The sequence below is a fragment of the Amblyomma maculatum genome, chromosome 4, assembly GCF_055883805.1.
Source record: "Amblyomma maculatum isolate TAMU_Amacu chromosome 4, ASM5588380v1, whole genome shotgun sequence".
Taxonomy (NCBI): Eukaryota; Metazoa; Arthropoda; class Arachnida; order Ixodida; family Ixodidae; genus Amblyomma; species Amblyomma maculatum.
In genome coordinates this window covers 42,291,436-42,309,211 of record NC_139347.1, presented here as the reverse complement: position 1 = coordinate 42,309,211, position 17,776 = coordinate 42,291,436, and the positions used below count along the sequence as shown (strand labels likewise).

At 42.2% G+C, this 17,776-nt stretch overlaps 2 protein-coding genes across 2 annotated transcripts; one reads left to right on the top strand and one right to left on the bottom strand.

Moving 5' to 3' along the window:
* Nucleotides 1-783: 783 nt before the first annotated feature.
* On the top strand, nt 784-13,033 carry LOC146190839 (WW domain-binding protein 4; the record flags this gene model as incomplete). Its single annotated transcript, XM_084601218.1, has 8 exons — nt 784-821; nt 2,366-2,438; nt 2,562-2,624; nt 2,723-2,794; nt 2,859-3,066; nt 3,196-3,278; nt 4,673-4,743; nt 12,764-13,033. Coding segments are annotated over 8 exons (828 nt in total), but the record flags the coding sequence as incomplete, so codon positions are not given.
* A 1,457-nt stretch (nt 13,034-14,490) lies between these two features.
* Sumo (Small ubiquitin like modifier) lies at nt 14,491-17,653 on the bottom strand. The gene is made up of 3 exons (XM_084601211.1): nt 17,501-17,653; nt 17,052-17,177; nt 14,491-15,023 (listed from the first exon to the last, which is right to left on the bottom strand). Exons 1-3 carry the CDS (start codon nt 17,516-17,518, stop codon nt 14,862-14,864), a joined length of 306 nt encoding a protein of 101 aa, XP_084457337.1. The 5' UTR covers nt 17,519-17,653; the 3' UTR covers nt 14,491-14,861.
* Between the last annotated feature and the right edge of the window lie 123 nt (nt 17,654-17,776).

Here is a 17,776-nt window from a genome sequence, read left to right as displayed (position 1 = left end):
CTGGCAGTTTAACGATGTTTGTGGTGCCGTGCATTTCCTGACGACCTTTTATGTTTTTACTGTTGCGGCTGGTGATGCTGTGGAAATGAAAGTGCTATATTTTTCTGTCTCGTACCGCAAGCGGAAATTTGACAGACCTATGACCTGTTCATGCATGGATTAGTGCAGTTCGGAAATTTCAGCCTAAAATTAAGACCATGTCTGGTTTGTTTGGAAGCCCTATGATGGGAACTTGTGGAGCTTACTTGCAAGGAAACAACGTGACATTATTGTAATGTAATTGTAGTAGTGCTGGCTGTTTATGGACAATTTAGTTCTTCCCTGTTTTCAGCCGCAGTAACCCCTGTAATGGACAGAAACGAAACCGAAACCCCTCTTGAAATAAATGTGTAAAACGATCCAAGCAGATCCAGGTCAATGCAAAGCAATCCAATCCAACTTTTCTGCAGTTGGATGCTTGTGATGTTGTGGGTTGTTTTAAGTTAAACAAATACGGACTAGTTAATAATCATATACATCACAATGTAAGTCATTCCACTGCTTTTGATCCAGTAGTTTCTTGTGATGCATGACGTGTTTTTAGTCTCTATGAAACGAATGTAATGATCGGCATGTTTGTGACAAGCGCTGAGCGAACGTTTTCGCACAAACGTTTTCACTGTTTTGCGTAAATTACGTGACTTTGCCTTAGCGTCATGATTCTAAATGTTTGAAAAGCGTGTTTTAGGGATTGTTGATCTGTTGTGAAACGAAGCCACTTCTTGCTCCGCTCGAAATTTATAATCGTCGCGTGCAGCATGTTGGGCTCTACGTTCTTTGAGGTATATTTTAACATTTGCATTTCCCTGGCAGTTAATGAAATATTGTGGTGCCAGATGCTACAGATTTCGGAAAGGATGACTGAGCAGCAAAAAACGACTGGTTGTCGACCGGCAGCTTGCCTCGGCGTATGGGCAAAGTTGTGCGGTTCCTTGAGTATGCTGTTCTGTCTGCATGTTAAAACTGAAATGCGAACGAAAAGCCATAGTTTCTCTAACTCAAACACCGCATGGATTAGACGGCAGTATTTAAAACAAATTGCCGGGCTTCCGATCGCTTCTTCGTCCAGCAGCCGCGTTCGCTACAACACTACTCGCAGACGACAGACATTTCTCTCTTAATTTCAGAATGTTAAACTACATCTTTAGGAGCATAGACCGCAATGCTACCTTGTGATCGATGTGCGCGCTCTATTAGGCCAGTAGTTATCGCACAAGATAAGTCTGGCAGCCAAATACGGAAATCCCTGTTATTGTAGGTGAAGTTAGCGCAAAAACTTTGACTGGGACAAGGAGAGACTCATACGACGAAAGACAGTGACATCAGATAGCATCCAAAAAACTATTGACTCTAGCATTATGATGATCGTACCTTCATAATCTGGCCAAATGTGCCTAGACGGGTGTGTCGGTTGTGGTCTCTCCTTGTCATCTGGCTGCCAGAAGCAGGAACAGCTCTACAACACTGCCCCATCATTCCCCTTTAATGTGTGCTGAGGAGGGCAGTGTACAAGTTAAAAGTTTTGTCCCCCTAACCTGCATGTTGGGTAGATCACCTTATCCGTTGGACATTAAAGTGTAGTCTATCTATCTAACGAGTCTCTGAGGGCAGCGGTATGATGATGCCAGCTAAGCTCACCGATTTCCGGCCTCTGCCTCCTTGACCTTGTAGATCGGTGCGATACATGCATTTCTGTTGCATGTTGCATGTTCTTTTGCATCTCTATTTCCTGCTTCTGTACCACTCATGAAAGCACCTCTCGTCTGTATTAGTAGAGCCCATCAGACTTCATGGTACACTGCCATTCTCTCTTGGCTTCACGTTAAGCTGGAACTATATTTGCCTGCTAGTTGTTGTGATGGAGGCCAACAACTTTGGCTGCAACTAGACAAGGTGTTAGTTGTTGAAGGTAGCGATACATGGTGAAAAATGCTTTTGTGGCTCCACCACTGGGAGTTTCTTGTGATGTTTCTTGTGATTTGTAGTTTCTTACACAGCTGCTCACAGCTCGCTTAGATGTCCCTGTCACTCAACACTAAGGCTAGTTTTTTTATCACCCACTTCTGTTGTTCCCTTATTTCCGTCACCTATATTGGTACCACAGTGTTGTTTACCCGGAACAAATGCTAGAACTTGTCTGTTCCACTACATTGTTAATATGCTTACTTTCTTTTAGAGTGGCATGTAGAAAGTAGTTGATATTGGGGAAAAAGATGCTGAGTTCATATTTGGAAGAACAGTGGCCATATTCTTTCACATGCTGCAAGGTTGTGTGGTCCAGAGGTAACCTACAGCTGGCACATTCATTTCCATTTAATGGTTTCAGGGCCGACTACTGGAAGTCACAGCCAAAAAAGTTCTGTGAGGCTTGCAAGTGCTGGTTTGCCGACAACAAAGCAGTGAGTTTACTTGATATATATCTGCATAACTGGTGATACATGAGTGCCTCATGCTCACCGAAAATTAGCCTTTCTGCAGATGCTCTTTACTTGACTCTTTCTCTTAAACCGTTATTCTTACAGAGTATAGATTTTCATGAAAGGGGCAAAAACCACCAAGCCAATGTACAGAAACGAATCACAGAGGTAAGGAGTTTTAATGTTGCTGCTGTACAAAGACTGTACTGTGGCATTGCTCTTGTGTGTGAGTTTTCCTTATCCACCTACGGTCTCTTGGCCCTCAGATCATGAAAAAAGGAAAGAAAATGCACAAAGCTCAGCAAAATTATGAAAACATAATGGATGGAATAAACCAAGTAAGTGTGAAATAATAAATATTGCTCTTATTGAGCATTGAGCTAATATTCGTGTGCATTTCAGGCTGCTTTGCAAGCATATCAGAAAGATGTTGAGAGTGGAGGTTCCAAACTCGACAAGCTTCGGTATGAAGCTGAAGAGGCTAAGCTGAAGGAGAGAACCACAGAAAAAGAGCGGGAAAATTCACTTGCAGCAACATCGCAAGTGATAACTTGGTTTGAAGCTGTCACTGAGGGAGGCGACACCTATTACTGGAACATGGAGACTGGAGGTGTGTGCATTCGTTTGTGGAAATGGGTTGACTGAGCAAATACTTTAATGATATTGTTAAAAAAGAATCTGCAGTTCATTCGCTATGAAAAGCAGTTTTTTTATGCATTTTAATATTGTGGCTTTTCAGAATCTTCATGGGAAAAGCCAACATCAGGTTATGTGCCGCTTTCGGAGCAGGAAGAGGGAGGCAACGACGACGGTGCGCCAGAGGTATGAAAGGCTAGTGCAGACCAGCCAACTAGGGAATGCTGAAAATGCTAATGTTATTGCAACAGAAACACTAAAATTCAGGAAAAAACTTCAAAATATGTTTCAATTATTTTTCATTTCTGTTCTTTAATTGCTTATGAACTCTGTCCTGTCTTGGCACAGAGCATCTAAACCTCGTTTTAGAGGTGAAAAATCTCAGCCAGTGGTGAGCTTGTGTCTGCCTGTGCTTTTATAAGGGAGTCTCACTTGAGTGATTGCTTACTTAATTTCCCAAGTTGATTGCACATAGGGATTTGCAAGCACTCAACCACATTTTTTTGAAAAAGACAAGCTGAACTGAATGTGAGCTTTGGAATCTTTATCACAAATGGTACTATAGTAGCATATACAAGGCGGGCATCTGTGCATGCACTGGTGTAAGTTTGCAAAACTGCATGTGCGTAGCATTTTGCACTCGCTAATTTTTTGAAATGTGGGAGATACTGGCATAGGCACGAGTGTGAAAAGGCTACCCTGTGCTCAAAACCGCGTACAGTTTATGACAGCCTATTGAGCCAGTGTATTAAGCTGACAGTCTTTGTCGGCTTAATACAGCTGACATAATAATAACAACTTAATACGTGAGTTCAGCTTTTTTGAAGCACTAAGCCTGCTTGAGCCTTGATGGTAGACGATGAGCTGACATTTAATTGCAGTATGTGTGTCTGTTGCAGCCTTATTGCGCACTGATTAGGAGAGGGTACTACATGCTCAAGGGGAAGGTCATGTAAGTTAAAGGGCCCCTGAAATGCTTCTTGTGGTAAAATTTTAATGCAAAAAATTCATAGAGGCGGTCTTTGAGAGTATTCGAGCCAGATTTGAAAACATTTCATGGAGCCAATAATTTGCAAATGATTTTTAAAAAGTGTTCCTGGCGACCGCTTGCAACCGATTAGGGTGACGCATCTCCATGCGCAAACCTCCCCACGGATATCAGTGGGGCTGCCGGGTGTGCCCGCTCATTGGACACTCCGAGTTATAGGCAGGTAAGATGGGGCGTGGTGGGGCGCCATGGCAACTTGTTTTGTTCTTTTTTTCTTGCACGCCGGCGTAGGTTGACTTGAAGAGGGAAAGGAGGTGAACCATTTTCAATCGCCCATATATTTGGTGCTTATAAAGCAAGCTTAAAAATTTTTACGCTGCAGAGAGGATCGATGGGATACCTATTTCTCGTGCGCATTTTATAATTTTAGTAAATAGCCTTTAATGGGCCCTCTAATCTGGTCATCACTTACGCTATTGATTGCTAGGTTTTGTGTCACATTAAGGCCAAAGCTGTGACTAGGCAGTGTTGGCTCTTAGCATTGTGCATGGATCAGTTTGGTGTCCCTTACTTGCTTCATGGTCTATTTCAGGAGCACAAATCAGGTATGGGACCAATGCCCAGGGCAAACCCATATGGAGAGTGGCAAGAGGTCAGACCTAAGTAAGTCTCACAATTCTTTCTGTAGGCCAAATAGTTTCTTTTAAGTTGGCAACATTAAAGGGCACCTCTGTGTTATTTAATAATGTTTCAAGTTTTTAATCATGTCACATTTCTTTAGCCCTTCTTCTCCAATACAAGCAACCATTTTCCAAAATATCAAGCGATGTCATTGACACAGCCATAGAACCTATTGTGTCCGTTTTGATTGCCTAACTTAAAGTGGCTTCTCAAAATTCTTGAGCAATCTCAAAATTTTGTCCTGCAGGAAATGCAGAGTGAACAGAAACAATAGTGCATCCAGTGGTGTCAACCACCCAATGTTGCCCATAGATATAACTCGATTGGGGTCGCAAAGTGAGAAATTTTAAAATTCATTTGTGCTGCAATAAAATGTTGAATCAATGAAAAATTCACTAAAAATACATAACCAGAAAACTAAGGAGAACCAAAGACAAATAGGAATGGAGCCAGCTGAGGGTGAGTGTACCTACATAGCATGCAGAAATGAGATGAGCCCCGCCGGGGTGGTGCAGTGGTAAGACGCCTGACTACTGTGCCGGAGTTCCCGGGTTCGAACCCGACCACGGCTGCTGCGTTTCGATGGAGGTGAAAGTGGCGTCCGTGTGCTGTGCGATGTCAGTGCACGTTAAAAATCCCCAGGTGGTCAAAATTACTCCGTAGCCCTCCACTACGGCTCCTCTTTCTCTCTTTCCACTTTCAATCCCACCTTCCTCCCTTCCTTTACAGCGCGGTTTAGGTGTCCACAGAGCATGTGACAGATACTGCGCCTTTCTCTTCCTGTGAACCAATTATTATATTAAATGAGGTGAAACATTTCTATCACAAAACTGTACATTGTAATCCAGTGTGATTGTCTTTTTATTTCAAGAAACCCTTAAAGGCCCGTCATGAGGGTATTACGTAGGGGCGGTAAAAAAAATCAAACATGAAGATGCAAGAAGAGGAACTGAACAAACAAACAAAAAAAAAAAACATGCAGAAATTTTCCTAAGTAATTGGGCTATTACCGGTTCAGCTCTGGGCTTTTAAACAATTTGGCCTCAATATTATATACTGTTTCCGTCCTAATTTAGTAGCTAGTGTGACCGTCCAGAACAGATGGTTGTGTTGGGTTTGATGTTGGATGGGGGTGAATTTTTCTTCAACTGCAAAACTTGAGGAAGCTGTGTAACTTTTCTTTGTAGCCGTGTGGGTGCCTTCAGATGTGTGCCAGTATGCAGTTGTTCTCTTAATTGAAACTACCTTAGGGGATTACCCGTGCTAATGGCTGCGGTGCCCCTTGCAGCTAGCACGGCTAAAGATTTGTTGTCCTGCAGTGGGTAATTTTTACAATGGTTCGTTGTATATTACTATCTTGGTGCATCAGGCTACTTCTTGAACAAACTTCATTTGAATGTGTTTTTCAGATGACAAATCTGTAAAAATTTCAATAGACTTTTTTGAAATGAATTTTCATTGAAAAGACGAACAGGCTGAAGCTTCCAGTCAGCCAACATTTTCACAAAGCACTGAGGTCTGTTTTTGATTCAGAATACATCACATTGGCAGACTTCCAGCAGTTTTACTTGCAAAGCTTTGAACACTGCAACTGTGAAACTGCACAGCCTTCAAAAATTTGTGGCACCATTCTTTGCCTTGCATAGCTGTGGTATGCCTTGCCACATATCAGACATTTTTTCTTAGAAAACCTGAATTGGAGCACTGGCAAAATTATGCATGTTACAATGGTAGCATTATTGAATGCCTGCTTTTAGCAGGAGATTACTGTATATATTATCAAAAATCCTAGGTACTCAAAATGCTCAGATTTCTGGGAACCATTTTGAATGCTAGATATTTACATGCTTTAGTTTGTCAAAATCAGTTGCTGTCGAATACAGCGTATAAAAAAAAATGAATCAAACACAAGTAGCATAGCAAAAGGATTGAATTGAATTGAATACAAATCGAAGACGTGTAAATATTTGGTAACTGTGGGAATATTCGTATAAGGAAATATTTATGTGAGAAAGTGAAGCTCCGGCTGTGGCATGATGAGTCGTGCAGCGCAAGCTGCGGCTGTTGAAAGACGCAATGTCAGTCTCTATTAGGATTCACTTGACGTGAAGTCAATATATTAATGCTATGACTGTCAATCATCCACATATGAATATGTAGAGTTTTGTTGATGATGGTGACAGCGAACAAACTAGAGCCACATCTCAATTGATGATAGTGTCGAGAGTGTGAATCATGGTGTCCGATACTGGTAATGAAAGCAGGCTTTTTTAATTCAACAGCATTTCTTGCCTCATGAGTGGCGTCATCAGAGCTTGTCACCAAAGCATGTCACCAAACGTGTCCTCAATAATCATTAATAATAAGAAAGATTGTGTCCGTGTCAGGACTTCTGTGTCCCAACCGCAGGTCAATCAGTACTTTACACTTACTTCTTCTAAATGTGTCCATAATTCTCCTTGGCTTGCATACGGATGCTTGAGGGCACTGAGGAAAATTTTAAGAAAATACGCATAAAGCAAGGACAGTGAAATAAAGCTAAATAAATGATGATGCATCCAGTATTACATCAACAGCAGCAACAGCATTCATGCTTTCACATTTCTCCAGTGCAGGTTCTACTGTGGTGTAAAATTTTGAACCTGGTTGAACCCTTTTGCATCACCTAACTTTGAAGCCATATGTATGATCTGCATCATCCTTTCTCAAGCTGCTCACTTCTTTGCATAAAAATCTATACTTTGTCACAGTGTTTAGATTTAAGCGGTAATGTTTCCATGGAAGTATAAGCATGCAGATTTGAAAGCAACATGCAAGCTTTTGTCCGGGAACCATGGACTGATTTCCAATTTTAACGTTTATTGCATGCATACGTATGCCATTCTTGGTGCTAGAAGGCTCAGTATGGCTGAAGCTCTGGCTATGGCTGGTTATGGCTGTGGAGCCAATTAAGCATGCAAAGCTAGCTATGGATTCCTTTGACTACAACTTTGTTTAGATAACTAGTACAGTTTAAAACTAAATGACAGCGAATTTGCATCACGTGATAGTAAAACGTGCTTCTCATCGTGCCAATATTCAACAAAAATTGCGGGTTTTGCTTGTTGAAGTGCTCAGTATGCAGGGGTGGAAGTGCTGCTCCAATTGCTCCATTCTGCTCCAAACTGCTTTCCCTGCTCCAAAATGCAATATTGCTCCAAAACTGCTACAAACTGGCTGTTTTGATGTTTTGCCATCAAATTCAGCCGAACACGGGAACAATGTCATTGCATCAGCGGTAAAGATATAACGTATCTTGGATTTTTTGCAAGGGAAGGAAGCATGGAGCATAATAAATATTTGTTCACTAGTAAATTTAGTGTGAGCCACCAGCGTTTGGAGATAATTGCGGGGAAAAAAATGTACTGTGCATGTGACGTATCACCTCCTCCCAGCCTTTTGAATCGCTGATGGAGAGAAGCGAAATCAGCTAGTGAAGCAGGTAGCGCAAACTATTGTGAGCCGTAAAGAAGAAAACTTGTCCAACTGCAAGACTGCACATGTTATTTTTAATGGTTCTGCTGTGAAACCAAGCAGGTACTTCACCATCGAGCCTCTTTGTCAGTGGCAAGCTTGCCATGCCTATGGCAGACAAAACCATACTTGAAGCATTATGGGTTGGCACGCCCAAGTTGTCACTCACTAGGAAGCTTCTCAAGAGTGTTGTAAAGGCATATGAAGCCTATCACCAAAATATTAAAAATGAGCCCCAGCATTGCTCAAGCAAAGAATGATAAACTATTGGCAGGAGGCAGTGAAGTAAAGAAGCTGTAGGATGGAAAGGCTACCCTTCAATGCCATCTGTCTGCAGCCCAGAGCTGCTCCAAAATGCCCGAGCCTGCTTCCACTCCTGTAGACTTCCATCATATTTACAAATGCAAAAGACGATCGAGCGGCTCTGGTGCCAAGCTTGTCAAGGCGTGTTATTGTGGTCTGAAGGCGCCTTTTTGGCAGACGAAATATCCATGTGTTCAGAAATTTATCAGCCCAGGCATAGGATCAAAAGGGATCATGTAATGCCTCATTTCTGTGGACATTGAGGTGTATTCTAAATAAATAAAATAAAATAGATATGCACAATATAGGGAGCAGAAATGTCATGCCCATTAATCTGAATTCCAAGTTAGTATCGCTGCTAGAGTGCATCGAAGTGGTAGACTCGACATTTGAATCTATCAAATCAAAATAGGTAAATGCATTAGGTCAGACTAGATGTTCAGTTATGAAGAGCACCAGCAAGCGTTACGTTTGCTGCTACTCTGTTCCAAGATTTTGCTAAGGTCGTCGGCCTGTGTTATACATCTTTGCATGCTTTGGCAGTTTGTCATGCCAGAGATGAGTGCGAAACTGGAAAGGCATTAAAATTGTATAAAAAGGAATCAGATTGGAGATTTTGTACTTCAGAAAAAGAAAACTGAATGTACAATATTGTATTATACTTCTTTACCTTTTAATCCTAAACTGTCCTTCCTCCCTGTTGCTCACCTCTTTGATTTCTTCTTGCTATCCCTTTATTTCCACCGCCCAGTTCAGGTGCTTCAGTTCATTTCGATAGCAGATACCGGGGCAGGCAAAAATCTTTTCCTTCCTTTATTATTATTTTTATTTATGCCATAAAACCACTTACTACTACCATTATCAAAGGCATTTGACTTTTGAAACATGCTCTAAAACGTAATTCAAATGCTCCAAAACGCTCGTTTTGTTGCTCCAAAGGTGCTCCAAAATGGCTTCACTACTGCTCCCAAAGCTGCTCCAAATTGCTCGAGCCTGCTTCATCCCTGAGTATGACATGGGGGACACAGGATGATGCCGCTGAAAATGTTCATAGAACTGAAATGAGGAATACTAAAATTCGTTAAAATGAAGGGTGTCTGCATAGCGTTTAATAGAGCTTCAGCGAGGAAATTTGATAAAGTTCGTACAACTGAATACTTCATTTAAGTGATGTTCGTTTAAGTGGTATTTACTGTACAATGTTGGAAAGCCACTAAGAGTGGTGGGACAATATTTACCAATGTACGCCAAGATATATTCAATGTCGACAAGCAAGCTATACTGGCAGGACAATATTTACCAATGTAAGTCATCGATCACTGTAACTGCAGATATACACAATGTTGGGAAGCCATCATGACTGGCAGGATAATATTGGCTAATGCATGCCAAGATATATTTGATGTTGACAAGCCATCAATGCTGGCAGGACCAATACTGACCAATGTATGCCATGATATGTGCAATGTTGACCTTTTCACCACTGCTTATTGGGAAGCCACCGAGACTGGTGGGATGGTGCTTACCAATGTATGCCAATATATATTCAATGTCGGCAAGGCATCTATGCTGACAGGAGAGTATTTACCAATGTATGCCATGATCCGCACAATAATGGCAAGACATTGCAGATGGCCAGGCAATATTGCTCAGTATATATTATTGTGTATGCAATGTTGGCAAGCAATTCTATACACAAGGTCATTGCCTGCTGTTCACCAGCTGAATGCCAACAGGGGGGGAACATGTAAATCATTGGTCCAAGAGTGGTCATTGTTATCGCATGGATGAACATTATTGGTAGCAAATATGCAACATTGGACCACTGGTGTAGTCAATAAATTTCCAATATTGAGCCGATCACACATGCTACTATGGAGGGGCCCATATGCTGTGCATTTGCAGTGCACAGTAAATAACCCCAAGAAGTCCAAATGCTGGAGCCCTCCACTATGGCATCTCAGCCCGAGTTGCTTTGGAACATTATACCTCATAAACCAAACCTGCATTCCATGATGCATACAATGTAGGGAAACTATTGCAACTAGCAGGTCAGTATTAAGCAGCACATGCCCTGATGTGCACAGTGCTAGTATGCTATCACTAGTGGATATTGTCAAATGTGCTAAGAAATATTCGATATTGGCAAGTCATCTATACTTCAAGTCAATATTAGCAAGCCATTGCAACCAGGACAGTATCAGCCAGCATAGCCCGTGATGTACACATGTTGGCAAGCCACCTTGAGTGGCAGATTTTTTAGCAATATGTGCTAATATATATAGCCATCCATACAGGTGAGACAGTATTGACCAGTGTGTGCCACAAAGTCTGAAATGCTGGTAAGCCATCACGGCTGGTAGAGCAATATTGAGCAATGTATAGCAAGATATATTCTAAGTTCACAAGCCATCAGTAGTGACAGGAGAATACTAAGCAAGTATTCCAACTGGCCTACAGCCATGCTCTTTTAAATGCCAAAATAGGTGCAATGTTTGCGCCATCGCAGCTGGTGAGACAATATCGAATAGTGTAGTCCATAATGTATACATTGTTGGCAAGCCACCACAATTGGCATGACATTATAGACTAATCTATGCCAAGATATATGCTATGCTGACAAGAAATCAATACTGGCATGATCACATTGACCATTTGCCACAATGCCTGCAGTGTTGGTAAGCCAGGATAACTTGCTGGGCAATATTGGCCAGCACACGCGTACATACTTCGTGTTGGCAAGCCACCACAACTCACGGGACAATATTAACCAACATATGCCAGTATATATTCAATGTTGGTAAGCTGTCAATACTTGGACAGTACTGACCAATGTAGCCAAAATGCCTGCAATTTTGGCGAGCCATTCAATCGGCTGGGGCATTATTGATTGTACTGCCAATCTTGGAGGAAGAAGGATAACACTGGACTATTGCTGAATGTATTAAGGTGAAAGCCTTTCTTGCTTCATGAGTGGCGTTATCAGAGCCTGTCATCTGTGCATGTCACCAGGTCGTGTCCGCATGATGTGACACTGATGTAAACCACCATCCTTCCACGTCCCAGCCGAGCGTGCTAAACACTACATTGACTTCCTGTGAATATGTCTGTAATTCTTGTCTAGTGTAAGGGCGTTACACTTCAGAAAAAAACTTCCTGTGAATATGTCCGTAATTCTTGTCTAGTGTAAGGGCGTTACACTTCAGAAAAAGAAATTGTGTTCATGCCAGGACTCCAACCTTCCATTTCCCAACTGAGCACGCTAACCACTACTCTGCGCTGACTTTCTGCAAATGTGACTATAATTCTTCTCTAGTATAAGGATGGCGGAGGGTGTTGAGGAAAAGGGAAAAAGATAAGACTGACAATAAAAGTACAGTAAGTAAAAGTTAAAACAAAAATATAGAAGCACAAAAACAACTAAAATGGAAACTAAGAATACAAAAAAGCAGACAAAAAATAGAAACTGATAAAGAAGGCAACTTAAAAGAGTTACATGTCAAAAAAGTAACGAAACGCAGAACGAACTCATACAGAAAATTTAGGCCCCAGAACTCACATTTTTTGCATGTAAGGAGACTTAAGTTCACCCCTGCAATTTTCTTGATTGGCTCCTTCATTATTGGTAGTGCACTTGCAATAATGGGCGACTGTATGACCAGTTACTACCAACACATTTCCAATATTGGCCGATGTCATTCTTCCTGGGGAAGAACTCTATTAATGTTCTCTGTACCAAGATAGAAACTGTCAGGTGAAATCTTTGAACTGCAGCTTATCAAACCCCTCAAACAATGGCTGAACAAAAATGAACACAATGAATGTCTAACTTATTTTCGGTCACGTCTAGAAAAAGTGAGTCTTAGTTTGTGCACATTGTATGCCACCTGTTGATAAATGTGTAGTTTGAGCATAATTGCATAACAATAGTGACATTTCATTTTTTTTTTCGAGTGATTGTGCTGTATTTTTCATTTGTGCTTATGTCCCCCCTCCCATGTAATACCCTCGCACAAGGGCCCTTAGGGGTATTGTAAATAAATTGATGCAGACTCATTCTTTAGAACCGGCAATTCTTTTTTATCCCCAAAGCACACTTGTTTGGTCTAGACTTATACACATTGCCTTTTTGAGAGCTAGACCCTTGTTCATTTTCATGCTATAACAGTGCTTTTTCTTTTCGCAGGGTAACACCACAGATAGATTTACAGCTACCTCAAAAGCAAGATGGTGTTGAAGAGGTAGTCATTAGTGTCCCAAACGACGTCCCTACAAAGGTGAAGTTTTTAGAAAAAACTGTGGGCAGCCTCGAATCTGAAGAAGACAATGGAAGCTCAGTTTTCAAAAAGCGTAAGCCTGGCTCTCATAGCAGAAGGAACGTCAGGCAACGGACGGATGATGAATAGACTGAACATTTTGGTGCAGTGTATCATGTAAATAAATGTATATATTGTGAATTGTATTTTGCCTTTGTAATGCCCTACATAGTCAGTATACCAAGTATGATCAAGACTGTAGTTTGGTCATGTTGGCAGTTTAGTTCATAGTGAATAGCAAAAAAATTACGAGTTCAACGCTGCTGAACCAAATATTGAGCGAAAACATTAGCTGCGGGTGACCGAGCGTTCTCTTTTTCTTCTTCCTCAGCCCACATATAAAGCCCTGCTTTAACCAAGCCATATGAACATGCCTTAGTGGCCTATAGGAGTAATGTGAATGCCAGGGTCCTAGCAGGCTGATTCTGGCATAACCGTCCAATGTGAAACGAGAGACCTAAGTTGGCAGCTCCTGCCAACTGAGCCACGGCTCTGACCGCTTGAGTTGGGAGCCCATCTCTCGCTTTTGTCACGTGGGGTGCGACGTCACAGTGTCACGGTAAGACGTGGCTACCGCCGCGCTACGCCGACCACTTGAGTTGGTAGCCCAGCTCTCACCCTAGTGTCACGTGGGGTGTGACGTCACAGCGTCACACGGTTAAGACATGGCTACCGCCGTGCTACGCTGAAGGCTCGAAACCTATAGTAGTATTGCTTTCGCAATAAAAACAGACTACAGTGCACAAGAAGACACACCACATACCCAGCTAACTTTAACACTTAAAAAGCCAAGGCACACTACTATGGAGGCACAAATTTCAACCATGTTGTTCGCCACTGTATTAGTAAATCAGAATTGCATTTTGTTTGGGGTAGAAGTATTAGTGCCAAATTTTAGTTTCCTAAGAAATGTTTGATAAACCTGTATGTATTTATTTTGGGGTGTGTTGATTCTTTTCATTGAAAAGAAAGGGCACAGAATATCAAAATGTTCAATGTAATACATAGCGTGCTTATGTAGAGCAACAGCTGTTCATTCGAACATGTAAATTGTGAATGCAGCTGTGCATGATGACACCATGAATGTCATGGCTGAGAACAACGAAGAGGCACACTGGTTTCCAGGGACAATATTCAGGTTTAAACACTAGGGTTCATGGAGTCCTGATGCCATTTCATATCTGGTTTATGTGCGTTCTGATGCATTGCTGTTCTCCTGAAATTGGTGGCTTTCCTCCAGCCCAATTGATCACTAGGAATGTCCTGTAGTCTAGGACCTGTAGTCTAAAAGGCAAACATGAAAGCTGATTCAATGGTTGCATAGCAAGGTCTGAATTCGCTTGGCAGAGTACTGCAGACTTTTATAGGAACAGCAGTTATTTGACTGCACAGCACACTGGTGTACTTACAATTTGCCTCATTGAAATGCAGTTGCTGCAGCCAGGCTTGCATCCCAAAATCTTGGGATCAGCAGCTGAACTCCTAAGTAACTGTGCCGGATAAAGAAGTAACATTTCACATAGCCGTGTGCCTGCAGACACAGATATTAGATGTGCTTTCAGCTAATTTTACAGAGGAAACAATGCATGCACTCAACTTTCAATATGGTGAGGACTTTCTTTTATTGATGACACAGACATAAGCACAACAAAAATATTAAGCACGCACTGCAACAGAGGGCAGCGACGACAAGACAGTCGATTTTTGTTTTACAATCAGGTGAACGGCAAAAGGGAAATGTGAGGAGAAAGCACACAGAAGGAAAACAAAGCAGGCAAAAAATAAAAAAGGCCTCCACATTTGGGCAGCACTGTACATAAGATAAAAAATAAGACCTATGGCAGCTTGCTTGGTGAATACAGTAAGCTGCACAAGTGCTGAATCCTCTTTAACTTGTTTCAATTATGTACAAAAAAACTGTTGACAGGGCATCCCATTCTGCCTATGTAGCAGCCCATTTGAAAATTGTCACTGTGTGTGCCCCGTCTGTGTGGTGCAGTGCACGCCACCAGTCTGCTGCTGGAACACATCAATGGTGTCGTCATCCTCCATGTCGAGGCCAGCTGGTGTGTCTGTCTCGTTGATAGGCTGGCCATCAAACCGGAACCTCACGTTCTGGATGCTTAGGCCCTGTTGAGAGTTGCCAGTTTGTTAAAAAAAGAGGAAAGGGAGGCATCAGCCATACAGCTAGTTGCCATTGATGTTCAAGCTTTTGCTGTTGCAAGGCAAGAGCATTGCACTCACTTTAAATATTCAATTTGTCTCATGCAAATACATCCCAGGTACTGGAGATGAAACGACCTCTAAACATTTGTATTATAGCTTCCCCTCCGTATACACATACACTGTCATGCCCTCAAACAATTTTTTTCATATATAATTAACAAAGATGTAGACTCCAGTGTTGCAGCTACTATTAGTTCACCAGTTAACTGCAAATGTATTATGTTATAGGGAAACTTCACTACACAAAGAAAACTGTAATAAAATTTCATTATGCACACCGCAACAATACACTACATTGTCTACTCGTACCTGTATATTATACTGAATGGAATGCGTAATGTCCATTCTTTGTGAAACATTACAAAAGGTTGCTTCAGCCCTGCAGTAGCATAAAGTAAAGAAATGACTGACTTAGCAGCAGCACAATAGCACCACGTAACAGTTCTGCTTTAAGTTTGTTAGCTTACACATTAAACGGTAACCGCATGAGGCGACAACCCTTGGCCATCCATCGCACGCCGCCAACGCCTGTCATTGCTGCCGGTGCACATCGCACGGAGCAACGGAGCTAAGCGACAGAGGCGTATTATCAGTGTTGCTCTGTTAGCGCCGCCTCGTCGTTCGGTCAAGGGGAGTGTAATTACGCTATATCCTGTTTCTAACAAAAATTTCTTGTAACACATCGCATTTTAAAGGGTCACAGCACAGCGATGCGCTACTACACACTGAAACGCCAACTTGCATTACAAGCAGTGATTTTCTGCTGCTCCTTTCGAAAATTAACAATATCTAGCCACACTAGCCTCTTTTTTTCTTTTACTACCCTACCAAGCTTTCACTGAATTATCTCTTAGGTTTTCCCAAACCGAATAGGAAAACAAACGTCACCAGCAAAAAAAAATAAAAAATAATAAAATAATAATAAAAAAAAAAAGCCGACGACGGCCAGAACAGAAGCTGAGCACCCCAGAGTGCAATTGGCTGCCTCGCGAGCTGCTTCAGGGCGACACACGAAATTTTATAAAAATTACACAAGGGTTCAAAGCTGCTGAACCAAATATTGAGCGAAAGCATTAGCTGCGGGTGACCGAGCGTTCTTCTCTTTTTCTTCTTCCTCAGCCCACATATAAAGCCCCGCTTTAACCAACCCATATGAACATATGAACGTGCCTTAGTGTCCTATAGAGGTAACGTGAATGCCAGGGTCCTAGCAGGCCGATTCTGACATAACAGTCCCATGTGAAACGAGAGACCCAAGTTGGCAGCTCCTGCCAGCCCGTGTGTCACGTGGGATGTGACGTCACATGGGTAAGACGTAACTGCGGCCGGGTCTCACGAAGGCTTGAAAGTGCGCGTAGTATTGCTTCCGCAATAAAAACCCAGAAACTGAGCGACAATGCTTTAGCGGCCCACAGCCCACCGGCGAATTGTCGCCTCATGTGGCTAGCGCTTTATAACTGCCAATTTCTATAAGATATGAGGATATTTCAGCGTGGGCTGTGGTTGATATCAACCTCGGAGCGGCGTCCGTGTACTGTGCAATGTCAGTGTACGTTAAAGAACCACAGGTGGTCGAAATTTCCGGAGCCCTCCACTACGACGTCTCTCATAGCCTGAGAACGTAAATGCGGATGCTAGTTCAACACTGCAACAAAGTGCTCGAATTTGCAAGAAACTTCGCAAAATCTTCAGAAGGGCCGCTTACACACGGCAAGGCAGTTCATGGCCGGCAGAACGATTTGCTCGCGCACACACCGGCTCGTGAACTTTCGCCACGAAACCACTACCTTGGAGAAATATGATCGTAAACGCACTTTCTTCGTCGGTAACAAACCAGGAGTCTAGGCATTTAAAGCAACAGCAAGAGAACACCGGCGCAGAGGGCTACCGCTGGCGCTTTGCTATGGTTCATAAGGAAAAGCGTCAACTTACCGCCCGATCGCAGTACGTTGTCATGAGTTTCCGCAGTGGTGTGTGCTTCTTGATTTTAAAATGGACAACGCTTCCATCTTGGCCAACAACCTTTAGATTTATATGTTCATTGTCGGGTTTCACGTCCTGAAATTTGGCAGAAGGGAAATAGCGCGAAATGTTAGGTAACCAATCTACACGGCCGTGAATAAGTCATGCCGCATTCAGTGACTACGTATTACAAAGAACGACGAGAACAGTGCAAGACTCATTAGCTCAATAAAACATCAGCGAAAGAAAAAGAAAACGCCACGGGCTTACGATTACATCAACACGGCGAACTTCACCCTAAGCCTAATTCAAACACGGGTGCCGCAACACGCTCGAACGAATGAAATGTATGGTAAAGTATACACTCTGTTCGTTGAACTTTACAACAGAATAAACTGACTCCTGTTCATACTACGCACCTTCTTGTCGTCCGACATATTATAAAAAAAATATATTAGAAAATTCCGCGTCTCACGACTACTACCACTCCGTTGACAAAACTCTGACAAGAAGCTAGCAAGCGGCAAACTGAAGCTGCTCAGTGTTGCTGACTGCTGAGGGGCTGAGGGATGAAAAAAAAAAAAACTTTTAAAAGCAGCAACAGCGCAACTGAAAACGTCAAATGAAATTTGTCCCTATAAATTTGAAATAAAATAGTAGATTGCCACTTAGTGCTTGCCCGACCTGCTAGTAGT

Coding starts and splice junctions, on each gene's coding strand:
- Sumo (XM_084601211.1), bottom strand. Junction 15,024..17,051: donor CAACGTACTGCGATCGGGCG/GTAAGTTGACGC, acceptor AACTCTCAACAG/GGCCTAAGCATCCAGAACGT.